The following is a 16912-nucleotide window of genomic DNA, read 5'->3' as shown; positions in this document are numbered from 1 at the left end:
TGCTTTTGCTCACGAGTTGAACACTCCACCCCCCATATCTTCATGAAATTACAACAGGATACTCTGATATATCATAGCTTCACAACAGAATTCCAGCTTTAAGCATCTCCTCTCTCTCTTCCCTCAGGTTTTCAGCTCTTCACAGCAATAAAAAGGGTAAATCTCACCTCGGCCTTGCAGCTTTGCAGCTGGAATGTTGAATTTTTCTTATCGCAGTGGAGAGGGGGGAGAGCCGAGCCGCTCCGGCTGCCCACGGCAAGGCAGTGGGGGGGTGTTCCACGGCTGGAACAGGTCCATGGCTCCAGGATGGCCGTGGCCCGGCCCGGCCTGGCCCAAGCAGGGCCTGGGCCGGGCCCGGTGGCCCCCACACGGGGCCCGTAGCCACCTGTCCCAGCGCCGGAAACGAGAGAGAGCTTGGAGGGGGAGTTTGTCTATTCTTAAGTGTGGATCACAGAGGTGATCACAACTTTAAGTGGCTTAGAGAATTGTCCATATTCAAACTGGCCAGCTGATAGGTTCTATCAGTTCCCAGAGGAAACTGTAAGCACCCCTTAGCAAGGACGTCCCTTCCGGGACTATGCTTGCTAACCTATGACAGGCTGCAAAGTTCATCAAGAGACTGGAGCATCTCTCCTGTGAGGAAAGGCTGAGGGAGCTGGGCCTGTTCAGCTTCGACAAGAAATAACTGAGAGGGGACCTTATCAATGTCCGTATCTGAAAGGAGGGTGTCAAGAGAACGGAGCCGGCTCTTGTCGGTGCTGACAAGGAATAAGATGTATTGGAAGTGCCGCCTGAATGAGGAAGAACTTCTTTACTGTGTGAGTGACCACACACTGAAACAGGCAGCCCAGACAGGGCGCGCAGTCTCCCTCACTGGAGATATTCAAGAGCTGTCTGGATGCAATCCTGTGCCATGTGCTTGAGTGGAGAGGTCAGACCAGATCTCCCACTGTGGTCCCTCCCAACCTGACCCATCCTGCGGCTCTGTGATTCTGTGTTACCGGCTCCCGCCCCGCCCCGCCCCGCCCCGCGCTGCCCCGAACAGTCACAAGCAGCTGGGAACGGGGCACCGGCAGCCCCCATTGCACAGAGCCCCTCGGGAATGCGGCGCAGGAGGCCGAAACACGGCTCTGGCGGCGCCGGAGGCCTGAGGGACGCGCACCCACCGGCGAGCCCCGGGGCGGGGCGGGGCGAGCGGGTGAGGCCCCGCCCCCCTGCGCGAGCAGGAAACTCCCGCCGTTGCCTTACAAGGGCAGGCGCGCGGCTCCCTCCGCCCCTCGCCCTTGGAATGCGGTGACCACACCGCGCTGCACCAACGCCTCAGCGGGACAGGGGGGACGACACACACAGGGTAGAGGGGCTGAGCTCGGGGCTCTGACTTTCTCCTGCAAGGAAGGCAAAGACCACAGGGAAGGAACGCGAAGCACGCGCGCCACCGCGGGTCCTCTCCTCGACACGGGTCGTGGCGCCTGGCGGCCGAAGCGATGAGCCATGCCGCCACCTCCCCCTCATGCGCGGATGGTCTCGCCCACAGCTTCCTTCCTGCTCGGCGGGGCGGTGGCCGCTCCGCTCTCCGGAAGTGTCTCTCCAGCCGCTCCCCGACCGGGACCGTCTCCCGCCGCCGGGTGAGTCGGGGGGCTTCGCCCGCTGCCCGCGGGGCCTGGGGCTGGAGGGTGGTGGGGTGGCGGCGTCCCCGGGCCGCAGGTCGCCTGCGGAGCCGGAGTCGCTTGCGGCGTCGCCCGCCGCTGGGGCAGCTCCCCTCGGGCCTCGTCTCGGTGCTGCTGCTCTTGACGGGGATCCGCCCTGCGGGCTGGGGCCGGGGGAGACCCCGGCTCCGGGCCCCCCGACCCCGTCCTGTGAGCCGGGCAGGGCCCGGTGCGACGGGGATGATGCCCGCGGGGACGAGCTGCATTTCATGCATCATTGCAGGGAATTGTATTAAAAGATACTATTTGTCTCCCTTGCTTGGAAGGGTTCGGCTGCCTCCCGGCCACATCGAGCCCTCTGCGGGTGTTTCCTCGGCTTTGTTAGAGCACGGGAAGGGTAGGGCTAGGAGGTGCTGCGGTCGGAAGAGGGTGAGGTACTGGGACTGGGTCTGTCTCTTCCTGTGCGTGTTTTGGAATAACTATAGCCGCACAGGGGACTGCGTGCAGTGGTTCCCGGGCTCTCAGAATCACAGAATCAAGCAGTTGGAAAAGACCTCTGAAATCATCCAGTCCAACCTGTGACCGACCACCTTGTGAACTGGACCATGGCACCGAGTGCACGTCCGGTCTTCACTTAAACACCTCCAGGGACGGTGACTCCACCACCTCCCCGGGCAGCCCAGTCCAATGTCTAATCACCCTTTCTGCGAAGAAATTCTTCCTAATGTCCAGCCTAAACTCGGCGCAGTTTAAGACTGTCCTCTCATCCTATCGCTTGCTGCTTGGGAGAAGAGGCCGATTCCCACTAGGCTACACCCTCCTTTCAGTTGTTTGTAGAGAGCGATAAGGTCACCTCTGAGCCTCTTTTTCTCCTTTGCAGACAGACTCTGTTGACTCGCTGGCGCTGGATTTTGAGGTAAGTGGTTTTGAGAAACTTACTAGTGAGGAGTGTGTTAGAGTGGCTTTTAGGACTGGGTGGGACAGAGTAGGGTTTGGTTTTTGCTCGTTTGCTATTATGAAGTGTAATCTGCTCTTTATTGAGCCTTGACACAGATCTGCTGGAGAGCACCTGGCTCTTATCTCTTCCTGTTGCCGCCCAGATTGTGATGGATGTGTGACTGTATGTGATGCTGTAATTGACTGTGGACAGAATGTGGGATTTAGCTTTGAGGTTGACTTTTGAGTTTGATGTTCTGTCTCAGTTACTTTAGAGATTTCCTTGGCTATGGGTTGTGGGGATTTATTGTGTGGTGGTTTGGTTTTTTTGAATGACAGATACTGCAATTATTACAATATTCACAATGTTGAAACATGAGAGTGTTTTCCAAAGCATAACTTTTGGTCACTGCTTCTGAACAGGTCCAGCTTAAACCACTCTTAGTGGGTTGTAAATTTTCACAGCTTATTGCCTGGCTCAAAATTTTTAGTTGCCCAGGTTTTTTGTCTCCCAAGGGTTTATCATTTTCCCAGAGGAAGGGACCACAGGATGACTATCTGTGCTTCTGTAGTTTGATATCCACTGTTGTTGCTTGACTGAGCAATAGACAGTACAGGCAGCACAAAGCAGCACTACTACCTATTTACTATTTTTTTAATATGTGAAAATCTTCCTAAAGGAAGGTTATATTTTCAGAAATATCTTATGGTGTGTCTCACAGGTAAGGTCCTACATTTGAAGTTTCTTGGACAGCTTCCAAAACAAGGCCCAGACCATTCAGAGTATCAGCATAGTATTAAACAACAGGGACTAAACCTGCATGTCATGACTTGCACTACCTAATGTGAAGTATTCCCACTTTTTATCTACTGAAATTCTATTTGCAGCCTCTACTAACCCTATTTCAACTATAAAAGCATTGGCTTAGGTGTGGATCTTTTTGTTGGGTCTTGGTTGGCTGGTTTGGGGGGCTTTTTTGGTGGTGGGTGGTTTTTTTGTTTTGTTTGTTTGGTTTTGTTTTGGTTTTTTTTTTTTTTTTTGTTTAATGACTTGGTGAATTTATCAGGTTAAATTCTACTTTCTCTAAAATTAGGGGTCTGATGCTTGACTCAAATGAGCTTAGCTCTGGCTCGTTACATCATTCACTGTTATACAGAGAGATAACACAAAGTGCAAATACTTTTGGAACTTTTAAATCATAAATTGATCTCTTTGGCTAACTGTATTGATGGCTGGTTTTCTGAACATGTTTCAAAATGTACCAACCTCTTTCTAACAGAGATTCCTGGAGCTGAGTGCAGTGTTTCAGGCATAGCTGCACCAAACCTGTGCTGAAAGGCACTGCAGTCCTGTGAGATCTGATGTTTCTCTGTAGCTAGGCTGACAGCTCTTTGGGACTGGAGGAATTCCCAAGCCTGGTTCAGAGAAACTTAGAAAACAGTAATGCAAGCATTGGCACTTTTTTCATTTGTTCTAGTAAAATATACTCTGATAGGTCAATCTTCTGAACAGAGTTAAAAAGAATGTGTTGGCAGTCTGCTTTTACCTCCTCTTGCTTAGGATTGAGTTTAGGGGAGAGAATTGCAGTAGTGACTTGCTGGGAGTACTGCCTTTGCAAGATTGATGCCTTTTCATTGGTCTTAAAATTACAAGCCAGACACAGTTAGATGATAAAAAGGGATTGCCTTTATTAGGATCCTTATGGTGCACAGCACGCTGGATGAAAAAGCGCTGAAGATGCACACTGTAACATAAAGGGAGTACAGTTTTAGATGTTCAGCAAATTAGCGTAACTGACAAGAATCCCCAGTTAGAGACATAGGTGATGAGGTAATTCCCCCCTGGTTCTACCCTCTTCTGAACCCCCTCCCCCTTTAGACAGGAACTAAACTTTGTTTATGAAAAAGTGTCTCGGGAAGCTGTTTTGACCTCAGTTCCCCAAAGAATCCAGCCTTGGACCCCCAGGCCTTGGAGCTGTTGGGGAATGTATTTTGTAAAATGTTAGCTACGAATAGGCTATGGAGCTACAAATATATATGTAAAGAATATAGGGAATATATAAAAGCAAAAAGGCAAAAATCAATTCACTTGGCATGAGCACATGCAAAGTAAACTTTTTTGTTTACTTTGAATGGGTCATATTCTGAAAACTGCATTATTTCAGAGAAGAGTTATTAAAAGATACTGTTTGGCTCTATTTTGAGTAGTGGAACTTTTAATCAATAATCCAGAGTTAAGCAGAAGCTTGCCTGAGGGTTTTTACAGAGGTAAGAAAACCACGGAAGTTATGCACAACCCTTGGCTGCCGCTTGAAAGCAAACTACCTTTGTTGTCAGCTGTCTACATAAATATCTTGATGTCAAGAGTTCACATTTATTTGTTGCAGTGTTGTGGAGGCCAGACATCTCGGGTAGCTCGTGGTTAGTGAGTGCAATGAAGAGAACGTCTGCATTGCTGAGCGATGCGCAGTTGCATTTCAGGGCTATTTTTAGTTCGAGACATAATGGTTTGTTTTTTACGTCAGAAGAACGTTGTAGATGCACGATTTAAAAGTGTGGAATTAGCAGGGGAAGTCAGTAGCTGTCTGTGTGGACAGACTGAGAGGGACGTAACCATGGAATTTCCTTTTATGCTCCAGATGCTTGGTACACCCTGTCAGGTATCTAATACAAAGCAAGGTAAAATGTCTTTCCTTTTAGTTAAACAAACCAAATAATAACTGCTTTTTGCCTGCATATTGGGTTGGTTGTGTAAGGGAGTTACTTTGCTTAATTTTACTCCCTTTTTTTTATGGGTGAATCCCAGTTAGTGACTTCAGTCTTACTTTTTGGGAGTCTAAGCATACTCTATCTTTGAGCAAACTATCTGAGAAACAGAACTGTGCTATGACTCTTGATTAGCATTGCATTTCTGACTAGATAATTTGTTTCTAAGTTATAAAACTAATACTTAGTGTAAATTTCAGAATATTGATATTCTTGCAATTACAGGTGAAGCTTAAATATGTCTTCTGTCAAGAGACATTTGCTACAGGTGCTTTCAGTAAAAATTCAGAATCAAGGGTGGAAGGAATCTGGTTTGCATAACACTTTGAGCATAATAAAGGATTATAGCAGTATGGATTACACTTCAGTTTTAGCTAATGCAAGCAGAGGTTGTGAGACTTTTGGAAACAACATTAAAGAGGGTCTAACTTTGATCCAAAAGCAATATTGAGGGCTTTGTGTTTGCCTTTCAGTGAATGACTCAGCTTTTCGAGTTTGTACTGTCATACATTTAGTTAGAACACTACATGTATCTTCCCAGCTAAATAGATTCAGTTAACTTAAAAGCTTCATTTCTTCCCTGAGTGTGTTAGTGTTATAATCTACCATGTTTATTTCTTCATTTGACAGCTTCAGGGGAAACAATGACATTGGTATACCTGTGATATGTGAAAATGTGTAAAAATATATAAATGTTTCTAAGGGTTGGTACTTTAAAAGAAACAGTCTTCACATTTTTGTAGCTATTATGCCAGTAATTAATTTAAAAGAGAGTATGCTGGCATTTGCATGTGTTGTGTAGTACTTACACTGTGTAGGGAATAGCAATGTGAAGCTTCTGAACCAAGTCAGTGTTCTCAGTTTCTCAAAGGCAGCTATTCTAACAAAATGCTATTCAGCACCTAAAACACATTTTTTCCCTCCAAAATGTTAGTTTATCATACTGTCTGATCTATTTAACTACTGTGCTAGTTTAGCAGCACATATCCTTATATGTGGTAGGTCAACAGTGCCTCCCAAACTCCTCAGTATATACTCTTAATTTGTGGAAGATGCAGGTGGAGTGTTGAATTGGCAATGCAAACACTTTGTGAGTTTCATTTCAAGAGCTATGATTTGATTTTGGTTTTTTAATGTAGCGTGCTATTGGCCTGCAGTGCCAATAGGCCCCTGAATGAAGTCCCTGAATTTTCAAAGACATTATGCTTTAATAGCAAGTGAAGTCTGAATGAAAGAAAATGGAGCAGGAGATACCGAAGTAAATGTGCACTTTGGGGTATATGCCGATAACATGAAACTTGATGTCCCTATACCCATCCTTCCCCCAAGGACTTGTAATGTGGTTTAATAAGGCTAAATCTTGGATATGTTTCTGTCTCCTTAGAACCAACAGCCACCATGTCTAGCAAAAGGGCAAAGACAAAGACCACCAAGAAGCGCCCTCAGCGCGCCACTTCCAATGTATTTGCCATGTTCGATCAGTCGCAGATCCAGGAATTCAAGGAGGCCTTCAACATGATCGACCAGAACAGGGACGGCTTCATTGACAAAGAGGACTTGCACGACATGCTCGCCTCCCTTGGTAATGTCCCTTTGCTCTTTATGCTTGCCAAGCGAATTTGTGGTGTAAAAATCAAAATGCTGAGTTTGGCATATGAGAGGTGTCTCAGTTTGTATTAATGCTCCTTTTGTATTAACACTCAGTTTGTACTGACATGACTTTTTCAATTGGAAAGCTAAGCCAAGTATGAATCCCTTTATTTGTAGGAAAGAATCCAACGGATGAATACCTGGATGCCATGATGAATGAGGCTCCAGGCCCTATCAACTTCACGATGTTCCTCACGATGTTTGGTGAGAAGTTAAATGGCACCGACCCGGAGGATGTAATCAGGAATGCTTTTGCCTGCTTTGATGAAGAAGCAACAGGTACATGGATGAAACAACAGAGTATATGTATTATTTCTACTTACTTTTATAACAATAAATTCTTGTGTTCATAGAAGCAGTGATGAATTTTTTAACTTGAAAAATTTTAATTTCTGCAGACTAAAAATCATGCCTGTATCCTCACCTGCTAAGTTTACCTTTTCAATCTCTGTAAAAATTTCAAATTTCTGGCAGTTCAGTTCTGTTGTTCAAGACAGGAGAAGGTATAAAAGCTGCTGATTGGGGACTAGGGCCTTAATTTATTCCTAACTTAAAATTCACCTCTGAGGCCACTTTTATGAGGGGAATCATTATTTTCAAAGCTGTTGTGCTTTTATGAAGAACTTGTGAGCTGTTACACTTTTATGAAGAACTTGTTTTCTGTCAGCAACTTGTATCCACCTTTCCTCTGTTAAGCTGCACTAAAAGAAGAAAATGAATGCAAGAAAATTCTTGTGTGACTCACAGTGCTGATAGAAGCAACCACAAGTTAGACAAGCCCGTTTGTTTAATAAACAATGCCAAAAATTTATTCTTTGCAACCAGTAAATCTGAGTTTTACCCTGGTTTAAGATCAATTTGAAATGTTGTAAACTTTCCTGTGTTTCATGCCTTTGTTGAGTGTTAGTAGTCAAGTTCCATGACTTTTTTTTTTTTTTTTTGTGGTTTTCAATAGGAATGCTCAAGGCAAACTGTTCCCCTTTGTGATTTTTTAAATGCAGAGTTGCTAGAAAGCTCTTTGTACTACTGGGAGTGTAGCCCTGCTGTTGGGAAGGATGTCCAGTATGAATACTTAAAATTTTTATATTTGGAACAGCAGAGGGAAATCATAAAATGGTCTTCACTTGAAGTAGTGGGACCTTTCAAACTAAGATGCCTGGTTTGATTGAATCCTTGTAATTGGCAGTTTTAGTAATAGTCTTTAATGGCGTTGTTTTCATTTGGCAGACAAGGACTGTAAGTATCTTTAATTGAGGGAAAGAACTCAAAGAAATTATCACCCATGTATTAGCAGATAAATGTAAAAACTCCTCTTCTGCTCTCCTGCACTGTGCTCCAGGGTTCATCCAAGAAGACTACCTGCGGGAGCTGCTGACCACGATGGGAGACAGGTTCACGGATGAGGAGGTGGATGAGCTGTACAGAGAGGCCCCCATCGACAAAAAGGGCAACTTCAACTACATCGAATTCACGCGCATCCTGAAACACGGAGCGAAAGACAAGGATGACTGAGCAAATCCCTGGATACCTGCGGATTATCTCAACACTTACGTTTCTTTTTAACGGTTTCTTCCTGATAGAACTTGTTGCATGCATTTAGCTCCAAAGCTTTTGTCTTTTTCAATATATTTATCTATTCCAGGCCGTTTAGGCACATTTGCACCTGTAATCAGACTGGAAGCGGGGAAAATATTGTGAGGGAAAGGCTACAGGACAAACATTCCCTGGAGTTGATAGTCCAGGAAAATAATCTCAATGTTTCTGGTTTTGCTGGATTTTTACATTTTTGTAATAAATGCCATTTTGAAATAAAGATTGCTATATAGATAAAATACCTTAATATCTTTTGTGAAGAATGACATTTCTATTACACATTTACAAAAGCAGGTGTGTTCACTGTATTTTTCTTGCAGTTGCAAGTCAAGCTAGAAAATTCATTTTCGTAGTGTTTTGTTCAGTGTCACAGGGTTCTGAAATGCTCCTAGCAGCATCTGCTGGCATCTTTAAAAATGCAGCTGCAGAAGTCTTTCATCTCAGGTTTTTGAAGTGGGATCTGACTACTGTGTGAGTAGTTAACCAAAGAAGTCGTTAGGGAAGACTGTTAAAACTGCCTCATGGCCAGCAAGGAACATCTGATTCTTAAGCAGATACCATGCCCAGCTTTTGCATCCTTTTAATACTGATGGGTTTTCTAGCAGTACTTTCATGTCAAAACTGTGCATTCTTTCTTAGCTAAGTCTTTATGCTGGCAGTAAATGGGAATTAGGCATATTTTTTGCCTTCTGCTGAACGCTTGTGCAAAGGAATCTGTGCTGGCACTAATTAACAGCAATACATGGCCAGAAAACTTAAATAAAGCTTTATTTTTCTACACCTAATTAATTTGCATGTGAGAATGTGAGTCAAGTCGTTCTGAGAATTAAGCTGGTAAAACCCTACGGGTCCTGAAGTTGCTCTCACTTTTTAAAATACATCTTCCTCAGCTATATTGGTAAGATGGCTTTTAACCAAGCACAGTCTTTCAGACCCAGTTGTGCTGCTGTTGTCTCAAATACAAAGAAAAGAGAAAGATTGTTCTGTTAGTTCTTAGTATGATGATGCTCTTCTGTGTGCCTCATTCTCTTGGCTACTGCAAGTTAGAAAGCAGAAGGAGAATTTACTTTGCCTATGTATTTATCAGTTAAAATAATGACCTGTTATCCAGAAAGCTTGCTCTCAGCTATATCACACGACTTAAGACCCCAAGGAGTAGGAATTGAGCACAAAGGATTGTAAAGGCTCTGACAGCTTATTCTGCAAGGTGGGTTTGTCTCATTTTGTGTGTAGTAGCATGAAGGCTTGGTTACTTAATATTGCTTGTGTTCCCCTATGGCAACTCTGAAAAATACTCTGGCTTCAGGTTTGTAAATAACTTGACAACGTATACTCAGTAGGCATACTTGGACTATTTTTTTATTCCAGGGTGGTTTTTTCCACTTACGGGCTTAATTAAAATTGAGTTTTTAACTATTCTTTTCCCAGTTCTGTGTTTTAGCTGCTAACAAACTTAGCCTCAGTTTTTCTTTTTCTCCTACCCACGTTATGTTCTACACTACTTCAGGTTGCCACAGCTGCTCCTTTTTTTGAAAGTTTTGTTTTTAACTATCTTGGTGCTCTTCAGTAATGGCTGCTGAGGTATTTCTCCATATGACACCTGCAAGGTTCTAGTAAGTAGTTTACGAGTATGCATGGAAGTTTTCACCAGCAGTGCCCATGTGCCAAAGACAAGAGAGTGGAGATTTAGGAAACACTGTCTTGTTGAAATGTTGCTATGAAACATTAGGCTGGAGAACAAGTTATGCTGTCACTTCTTTAGACTAATCTTGTCACCTCTGCAATTCAATACTGTGTGCATACATGCAAGCAGCCTGCACAAAGGACAGATGTAAGATATTATTTTTTCCTTTGAGTGTCTAAATGGTGTTAACAGTCAGAGATCTGTTAGAACACTGGATCCCTAAACCCTTCTTTTCCTGATCCTGTTTTCTCTGTAAATGTTAGGTGCTGGTATGTTACACTGAGTAAGTGGCAGGTGTGCCAGCTGGATTCTTGCTGGAAGTAGTGATTTAAAAATCGTAAATATGAGCTACATAGAAGTGAACCTGGCATCCTCCTTGAGAGGAAATTGTCCACTTCAAAAATACTCTCTACTGCTGCTCTCGCTTTCTGAGCAGCCAGCTGAAATGTGGGATGTAGCTGTTTTTTGCCTTGTCGGTCTTGGATGCTCCCTCTGAGTAGAGGGTGAGATGGAGCTGTACTCATGTAAAGATACCTACCCAGGAAGATGTGTTACTGAGAAAGAATATCCAAGAATGTTTGAGTATAATGACAACCTTTCAAGTTCCAGTTTCCCCGTTTGTTTTTTTTTTTTATTGCAGGACACCAGTTAACCTGCAAGTGGGGATAAACCTCTTAACCACTGAGAGGCTACAAAGCCAACAGCCCCTGCCAGGAGACCATATAAGAGCATCAGATGTTTTTTGTAGCTAGCCAGGGAGGAATGTGACAGCTGAGGTTGCGTGCCGAGGGCTGTAGGGATGTGTCATCAATAATTCACTTCTAAAAATAAAAATAACTTTGGTCACTGAAACAGCTTAAAATTCTGATGACTTAGCCTTAGCATTTTGCAGCCAAAATCTCAGAACCTAATCTTCTCTCCCTCGGGGTTCATATATAACAGTCTCCAAGCTCTACACCAGATTAAGCTTATGATTAAAAACTATTTTCATAGTCTCATGCACACATTTAATAGTCTTACAGCCACAGGGATCTGTAATGCCCCGTGAAGCACTACTGAAAAGCAGTGATTTATTTTACATGACCCATTTACCCTGTTCTAAGGCTACACATGCAGAGGTCAAAATGAAGCCAAAGAGCTACTGAGGCTGCACAAGAAACCTCCAAAGAGGACCACGTTTGTGTCGAGTGCTGCCAGGGGCTGTCTGCCTGCTGCCTTTTCTTCTCCCCTCTGTTGCTGGAGATAAAGGTGATGTGCAACATTTTACACTTGTTTCTGCTTGTTATTTAAGCAAATAAACCCATCTTTATGGCACAGTGATCAGATGACCAAAGCATTTCACATCATGAAAGCAGCTTGTTACACTAGCTCAGCAGCTAAGGGATGTCACAGAGGTGGTATCCCTACACTCTGGAGCAAGGATCTGTTTCACTGCTGACCTAGGGACTATCTTTAGATCGCTTGTTTCTAGGATCACTGTCGTATCTGGAGAAACGAATCCAGCACGACAGCCCCATCCTGGCACAGGGCATCACTAACAGCATGCCTTTGTGTCCTGACACCTGCATTCGATCCAAAAGCTGGAAAATATCTGAAATCTTGTCATCACATGTTTCTCGTGGTCTTTTCTTGTCTGAAGTGTTATTAATCTATTATTTGGGATATTCCTGGGGATTTTCAAACAACAACAAATGCAAAGGCATTCAGACAATGTAAATCCAAATAACCGGTGAGTAACAATCAAAGTATAGTCAAGAACTTTTTAGATATCAGCAGTTAATCCTCCACTGGTACTGCTTATGCACCCATGCTCCTATTTTGGCTTCTTACTTAATTTTTCAAAACCCTACTGTCATTTTTAGATAACTTCCTCCTTTGAAAAATGATTTAGGATTACAGTAACTCAGAAACACTATTGCAGAAACTAGGAACAATACAGAGGCAAAAAGTAAATGCCTCTCAAAATGCAGCTTAAAATTATCATGAAATACTGAAAAGTAATACTGGGGGGGGGGAAAAACCCCTCCACACAGCTCTTTTTTGTTTTTGTGCTCTGAGCAGCAACTCCTCAGAGATCACTGTTTTCCCAAACCTTTGATATACTAGATAGTAAACTTTCCACCTTAAAAAAAAAAAAAAAAAGATAAAAAATCAAAGGTGGCAGCACATGGCTGCTTTTCCTACTTTTCTCTGCAGCCCATGGGTAAAACACTGCCAAGGAATGTTTTCAGCCCAGAAGTGTGATATTCCCTGGAGATCATACATAATAGGCCCTGCATCACAGGACTTCAGGGGTCAGGCAGTTTGTATCGATGTAATAAATCTGAGGGAAGATGTTTACATGTTTCTCAGCAGCATGCACTTAACAGGAGAGCAGGAAATCAAACTGGCCTCCTGGAAAATCCCAACTGCTTGCTGCGTGCAGACTCCCCTGCCATGCAGCTGTGATTCAGTCCCTTAGTAAAGCAGCCTTGCACTTTGATAAAGCTTGAAAAGTCAGTTACAAATACTACAGGATTAGGCAGGTCGAGACTGACTTTAATACGGGTGCCTAAAGGAGGAGATGATGGCAGCAGCAGTCATTTTAGCGTCCTTGTAAATTGCTCAGTTTTGCAAGGTTTATTTAATCCTTAATCCTCACTCTGACTATTTTAGGGTATCACTAAATATTGAACTAGGCTTTGGTTTGCTTTTTAATTATGAATAATGGGGAGTTAAAAGACAGTATTTCACAACAATTTCCAGCCTGTGCCAAGCATAGTCAAGTGAGTGGGTGTAAACTGAGGCCTGCAAGACCTGTCTTAGTATGTGCTAAAGTAGAGCTGGCATCAGACACGAGTTGCTCGAACCTTGACTTGGCCTTGTATCTCACAGACACTGGGGTTTTTCCCTCTTTTGAGTTCTTCCTTAAATGTGAGCTAAACATCTCTAATGCAAAAGGTTTAATAGTGGTAACATATTCCCATCCCATGAGAATTATGTTGATTTTGAAATTGCTCCACCAGCCAACCAAACTGGCAGAGGCATCAGCTGATAAGAAAACTGATAACAGCTTACTTTTCATGCCAAACAACTGACTAAATGTGCTGCTTCTTGTTTTCTGGGTACGTTTTAAAACACTATTTTAGACCTTCAGCCAAACATTGAGCACATATCATTTTCTTCCATATTTGTACATACACATTGTCAGATACAAACTCTTAACAAAAGGAGAGGGCACATATGTACATCCTTAGGTTCAGCAGAATTAATTACATTTGTTTGAAAGATTGGAGGCCTTCAGCTCTCCTTATTAAGAATACCCATCAACATTTATTTTTGCATTTCAGTTTTCGACTTTATGGAATCACAGTGTCTGGCAATACTCCTGATTAAAACTAGTGCAGAAAGAGCTGAAAACTCCACAAAGACTTGGCTAGAATTGTTGCAACTTATTGACTATGATAAAAAACAAGGGAAGGACATACAGCACAAGTGGCAGTACAGTGACTTTGATCATAGAAAACAGGGAACAAAAACCCAGCAGAAATCAACAGCCCAACAGCCAAAAATGTACTTTTCAATGCTTAGTTGGAGTTTTTAATTTGTGTTCTTCAAGTATAAAGCACTTTGGACCTGGGAATGCAAGGAGTGCTGTGTCTGCTGAGTAAAGTCCCTCAGTACTCTCTCAAACACGTGTCAGTGCCCACTCATATAGTGAGTGAGATGCAGTTTTAAATAAATATATTGAGGTTTGTTTTCTTGTGTTTATAACATTTCACAGACTGACTGCATTTTATTTATGTTCCATTAAATTTCTCTGCGTTATCCTTTGACCTGCTATTATTGTCTTACAATGCTCTAGAGAACTCATGTTTTTGCCTCTTCCTCAGCCATGGACACTGGAAGTTGCTAGAAAGTCAAAACAGTGCTAATTTTAATTTTCAGTATGGAGAAAGAACATCTCTTTCTTCTATAGGCTCCACTACGTTCTCTGAGAGCCTTTATTTTTCACACTTCAGCATCTACCCTGTGGCAGGGACCACCTGGGAAAGCAGTAACCATTTTTATTCATGAGGTCATTGAATGCAAACAGGGAATAACTTGCAGTCTGAGGCCCTCCAAGAGACCCAAGTGAAGACACATGTTCAGAATCCCTTCTTTAACTCATGACTCCTCAAATGTTTTCCCCTTGGATCACAGCACTGGAGTTATTTTTGGAGAAATTCCAGAAAACTTTGTGACACTCTCAGCATCTCAAAAAGAGTGACTGTCACTCTGACTGATACTGCACTGCACTTGGTATAGCTTGACAGAGGCAACAGATGCCAGCTGGAATCAGGGACGAAGGGGTGGAAAGGCAGAAGGATGAGCCAAAATACCAGGTGAAGCAGCTGACAGACAAAATGCTTCTATTAAATGATAGTTTAGACCTAGAACTTGGATATATTTGACTCTGCTATCAATACTTAATCTCTGTAATTAACATTTGTTGAACAGCGATAATATGCTCAGAAAAAAAATCTCCTAACTGCAAAACCTTCCACTCAACTTTCACACAATTTTAATTCTTAATGTGGAAATCACACATCTGCTTTTTCATCTAGTCTCTCTTTTCAGACCCTTTTGTTTCTTATGCACATCCTCAGCCTTACTTCTGTGATGACCAAGGGTATGAAATGGCTTCTGGACAAGAAAAATTACCTAACCGGGACTCTCTGCAACAGCTGGTGGAACACACAAGAGCTTCCTAGAAGCAAAAGTAACACAAAAGAGGTGGACACACCATTCAGCCTTAGTATTTCTTCCAATACAAAGTCTAGAGCATAGAATAAACATTGGATTAGGTCAAGATTAGTAAACTGCAGTTGTTCATGTAACAAATAGCAACCTTGCAAAGGGCTCTGAAAACACCAGCAGAGCATATTGTGGATGCTAAATGTACACCAAGTCAAGGATTACATATTAAGCAAGCTCATGAAAGAAGCTCATTGTGGGTTACTAAATACCACATCTGGCTCAGGGTACCTTATCCCTCCATGAACTAAAATAGTAGATATTGGGAGAGCATTCTGGGTAGATATCATAGGCTACCCTGATTCTTATTCTTCCCTAAATACCAGCACAGGCCATTGCTGCTGCTCGCCCCTCAAGAACAGGCTAAAAGCACCCAGCATGCTTTCCTCCAGAAAGAACAGGAAGTATAGAGAGAGTTTTTTTTTTTTAAATACGATTCCAAGTTTTGGGTAAAAAAATCCAAAACAATAAACCTCTCCAGTGACCTGGTAGGGAAGACCTCATAGCATTTATTATTTCTTGAAGGCATCCAAAAACCCAGTAGACACATCCCGGTGGTGCTCCAACCCAGAAATGGAAAGAGCAGCTGCTGGGCTTCCCCATCCCCAGTCTCAAGAATTTTTTTGCCAAGACTTTGCTCCCTGCCTTCCACATCCAGAATCCACATCTCTTTGCAGCTGAGCGCACTGGTCCAGGCAGACTTTTACAGTGAGCCAGTGCAGCCATTCCTGTAAAGTTAATTAGATTCACAAAGAAACATCATATGACACAGACTGATTCTGCTTCATTAAGCAACCAAGTTAACCACAAATATTTGCACTGTCATTGTAACTCAGCAGAGGTGGGGAAATAGAATCATAGAATTGCTGAAGTTGGAACATACCTCTAAGATCATCGAGTTCAACTGTTCATGGAGAGAGTTAAATGAAAGGAGGGAAAAGATTTGCTGTAACTTACTTACTGTCTGTAGCAGCCATAAAAAGTATGAAACACATAATTTTGAAGGTTTTTTGACAAATCAAAGAAAACAAGCATTTCAATGGCACCAAAGTATTTGAGTATTTTAGACAGAAAGGATAGGAACAATTCATACATTTTGCTTAAAAAGGTTTTTTTCTTAAATAAGACTGACATAAACGAGAAAGGAGAAGGGAGTAATGAATGAAAGAAGAAGAAAGAAGAAAAAATGAAGAGTTAAGAGCTCAGCATTTTTTTTTATACCATCTTTTCAGAAAGGATCATTTCTATTCTGAATGTTTGATGCACAGCTCTCAGGAAGCACCACACTCACAAAAAAGACCCTTATTTTTTTTCCTTTTCAACATTTATGTCAATGAGTTAAAGAGATATCCTCCAAATATTATAGAAGGCAAAACAAATCTCCTTTTTTTTCCTTTTAAATTTCTTTTATTGCTGTGATGAATGCTGTAATCAAATAAATTACTTAGATTTACATTGAAGAGGAAATAGCCTGCCTGTAGGAACTGCTTCTCATTTCACCATGATGCAACAAATTGGAGACCAAAGGTTAAGAGAGAGACACAGAGTGACATGCAATTTTGTCATTAAGAGCTGATCTCATACTGGGCAAGTCATATTAGTGTACCTATCCCCATATCTGCATTAGTTAAATGCTGAGAACAACATCCATGGTGACAGGTATCATGTAACACCCTTTTAATAGCATGGAAAACAATACAAGACAGACTAGCATGTTTGCAGTAGTTCAATTTAAAGTAACTGATGAAACAAGTTTAGATCAAGAGATCAGATAATGTTTCATAATTAAATTTCAACACACAGTTCAGTTGTTGAACATTATCATGAAGTATTTTATTAACTCTCTTAATATCTTGATATT

General features: G+C 42.5%; 1 protein-coding gene across 2 annotated transcripts; it reads left to right on the top strand.

Moving 5' to 3' along the window:
- The first annotated feature begins 1525 nt into the window (after positions 1-1525).
- Positions 1526-8835, top strand: LOC125318507 (myosin regulatory light chain 2, smooth muscle minor isoform). Of its 2 annotated transcripts, XM_048289315.1 has the most exons (5): positions 1526-1625; positions 2527-2562; positions 6733-6930; positions 7116-7277; positions 8338-8835. In XM_048289315.1, the coding sequence occupies exons 3-5, from the start codon at positions 6747-6749 to the stop codon at positions 8508-8510; spliced, it is 519 nt and encodes a 172-aa protein (XP_048145272.1). In that variant the 5' UTR covers positions 1526-1625; positions 2527-2562; positions 6733-6746; the 3' UTR covers positions 8511-8835. The 2 variants fall into 2 exon arrangements, with proteins under 2 accessions (XP_048145272.1, XP_048145271.1); XM_048289314.1 differs by lacking the exons at positions 1526-1625; positions 2527-2562 and adding an exon at positions 5030-5261.
- Positions 8836-16912: the final 8077 nt, after the last annotated feature.

The sequence above is a fragment of the Corvus hawaiiensis genome, chromosome 30 (genome assembly GCF_020740725.1).
Source record: "Corvus hawaiiensis isolate bCorHaw1 chromosome 30, bCorHaw1.pri.cur, whole genome shotgun sequence".
Classification (NCBI taxonomy): domain Eukaryota; kingdom Metazoa; phylum Chordata; class Aves; order Passeriformes; family Corvidae; genus Corvus; species Corvus hawaiiensis.
This window is presented reverse-complemented; position numbering and strand designations above follow the sequence as displayed.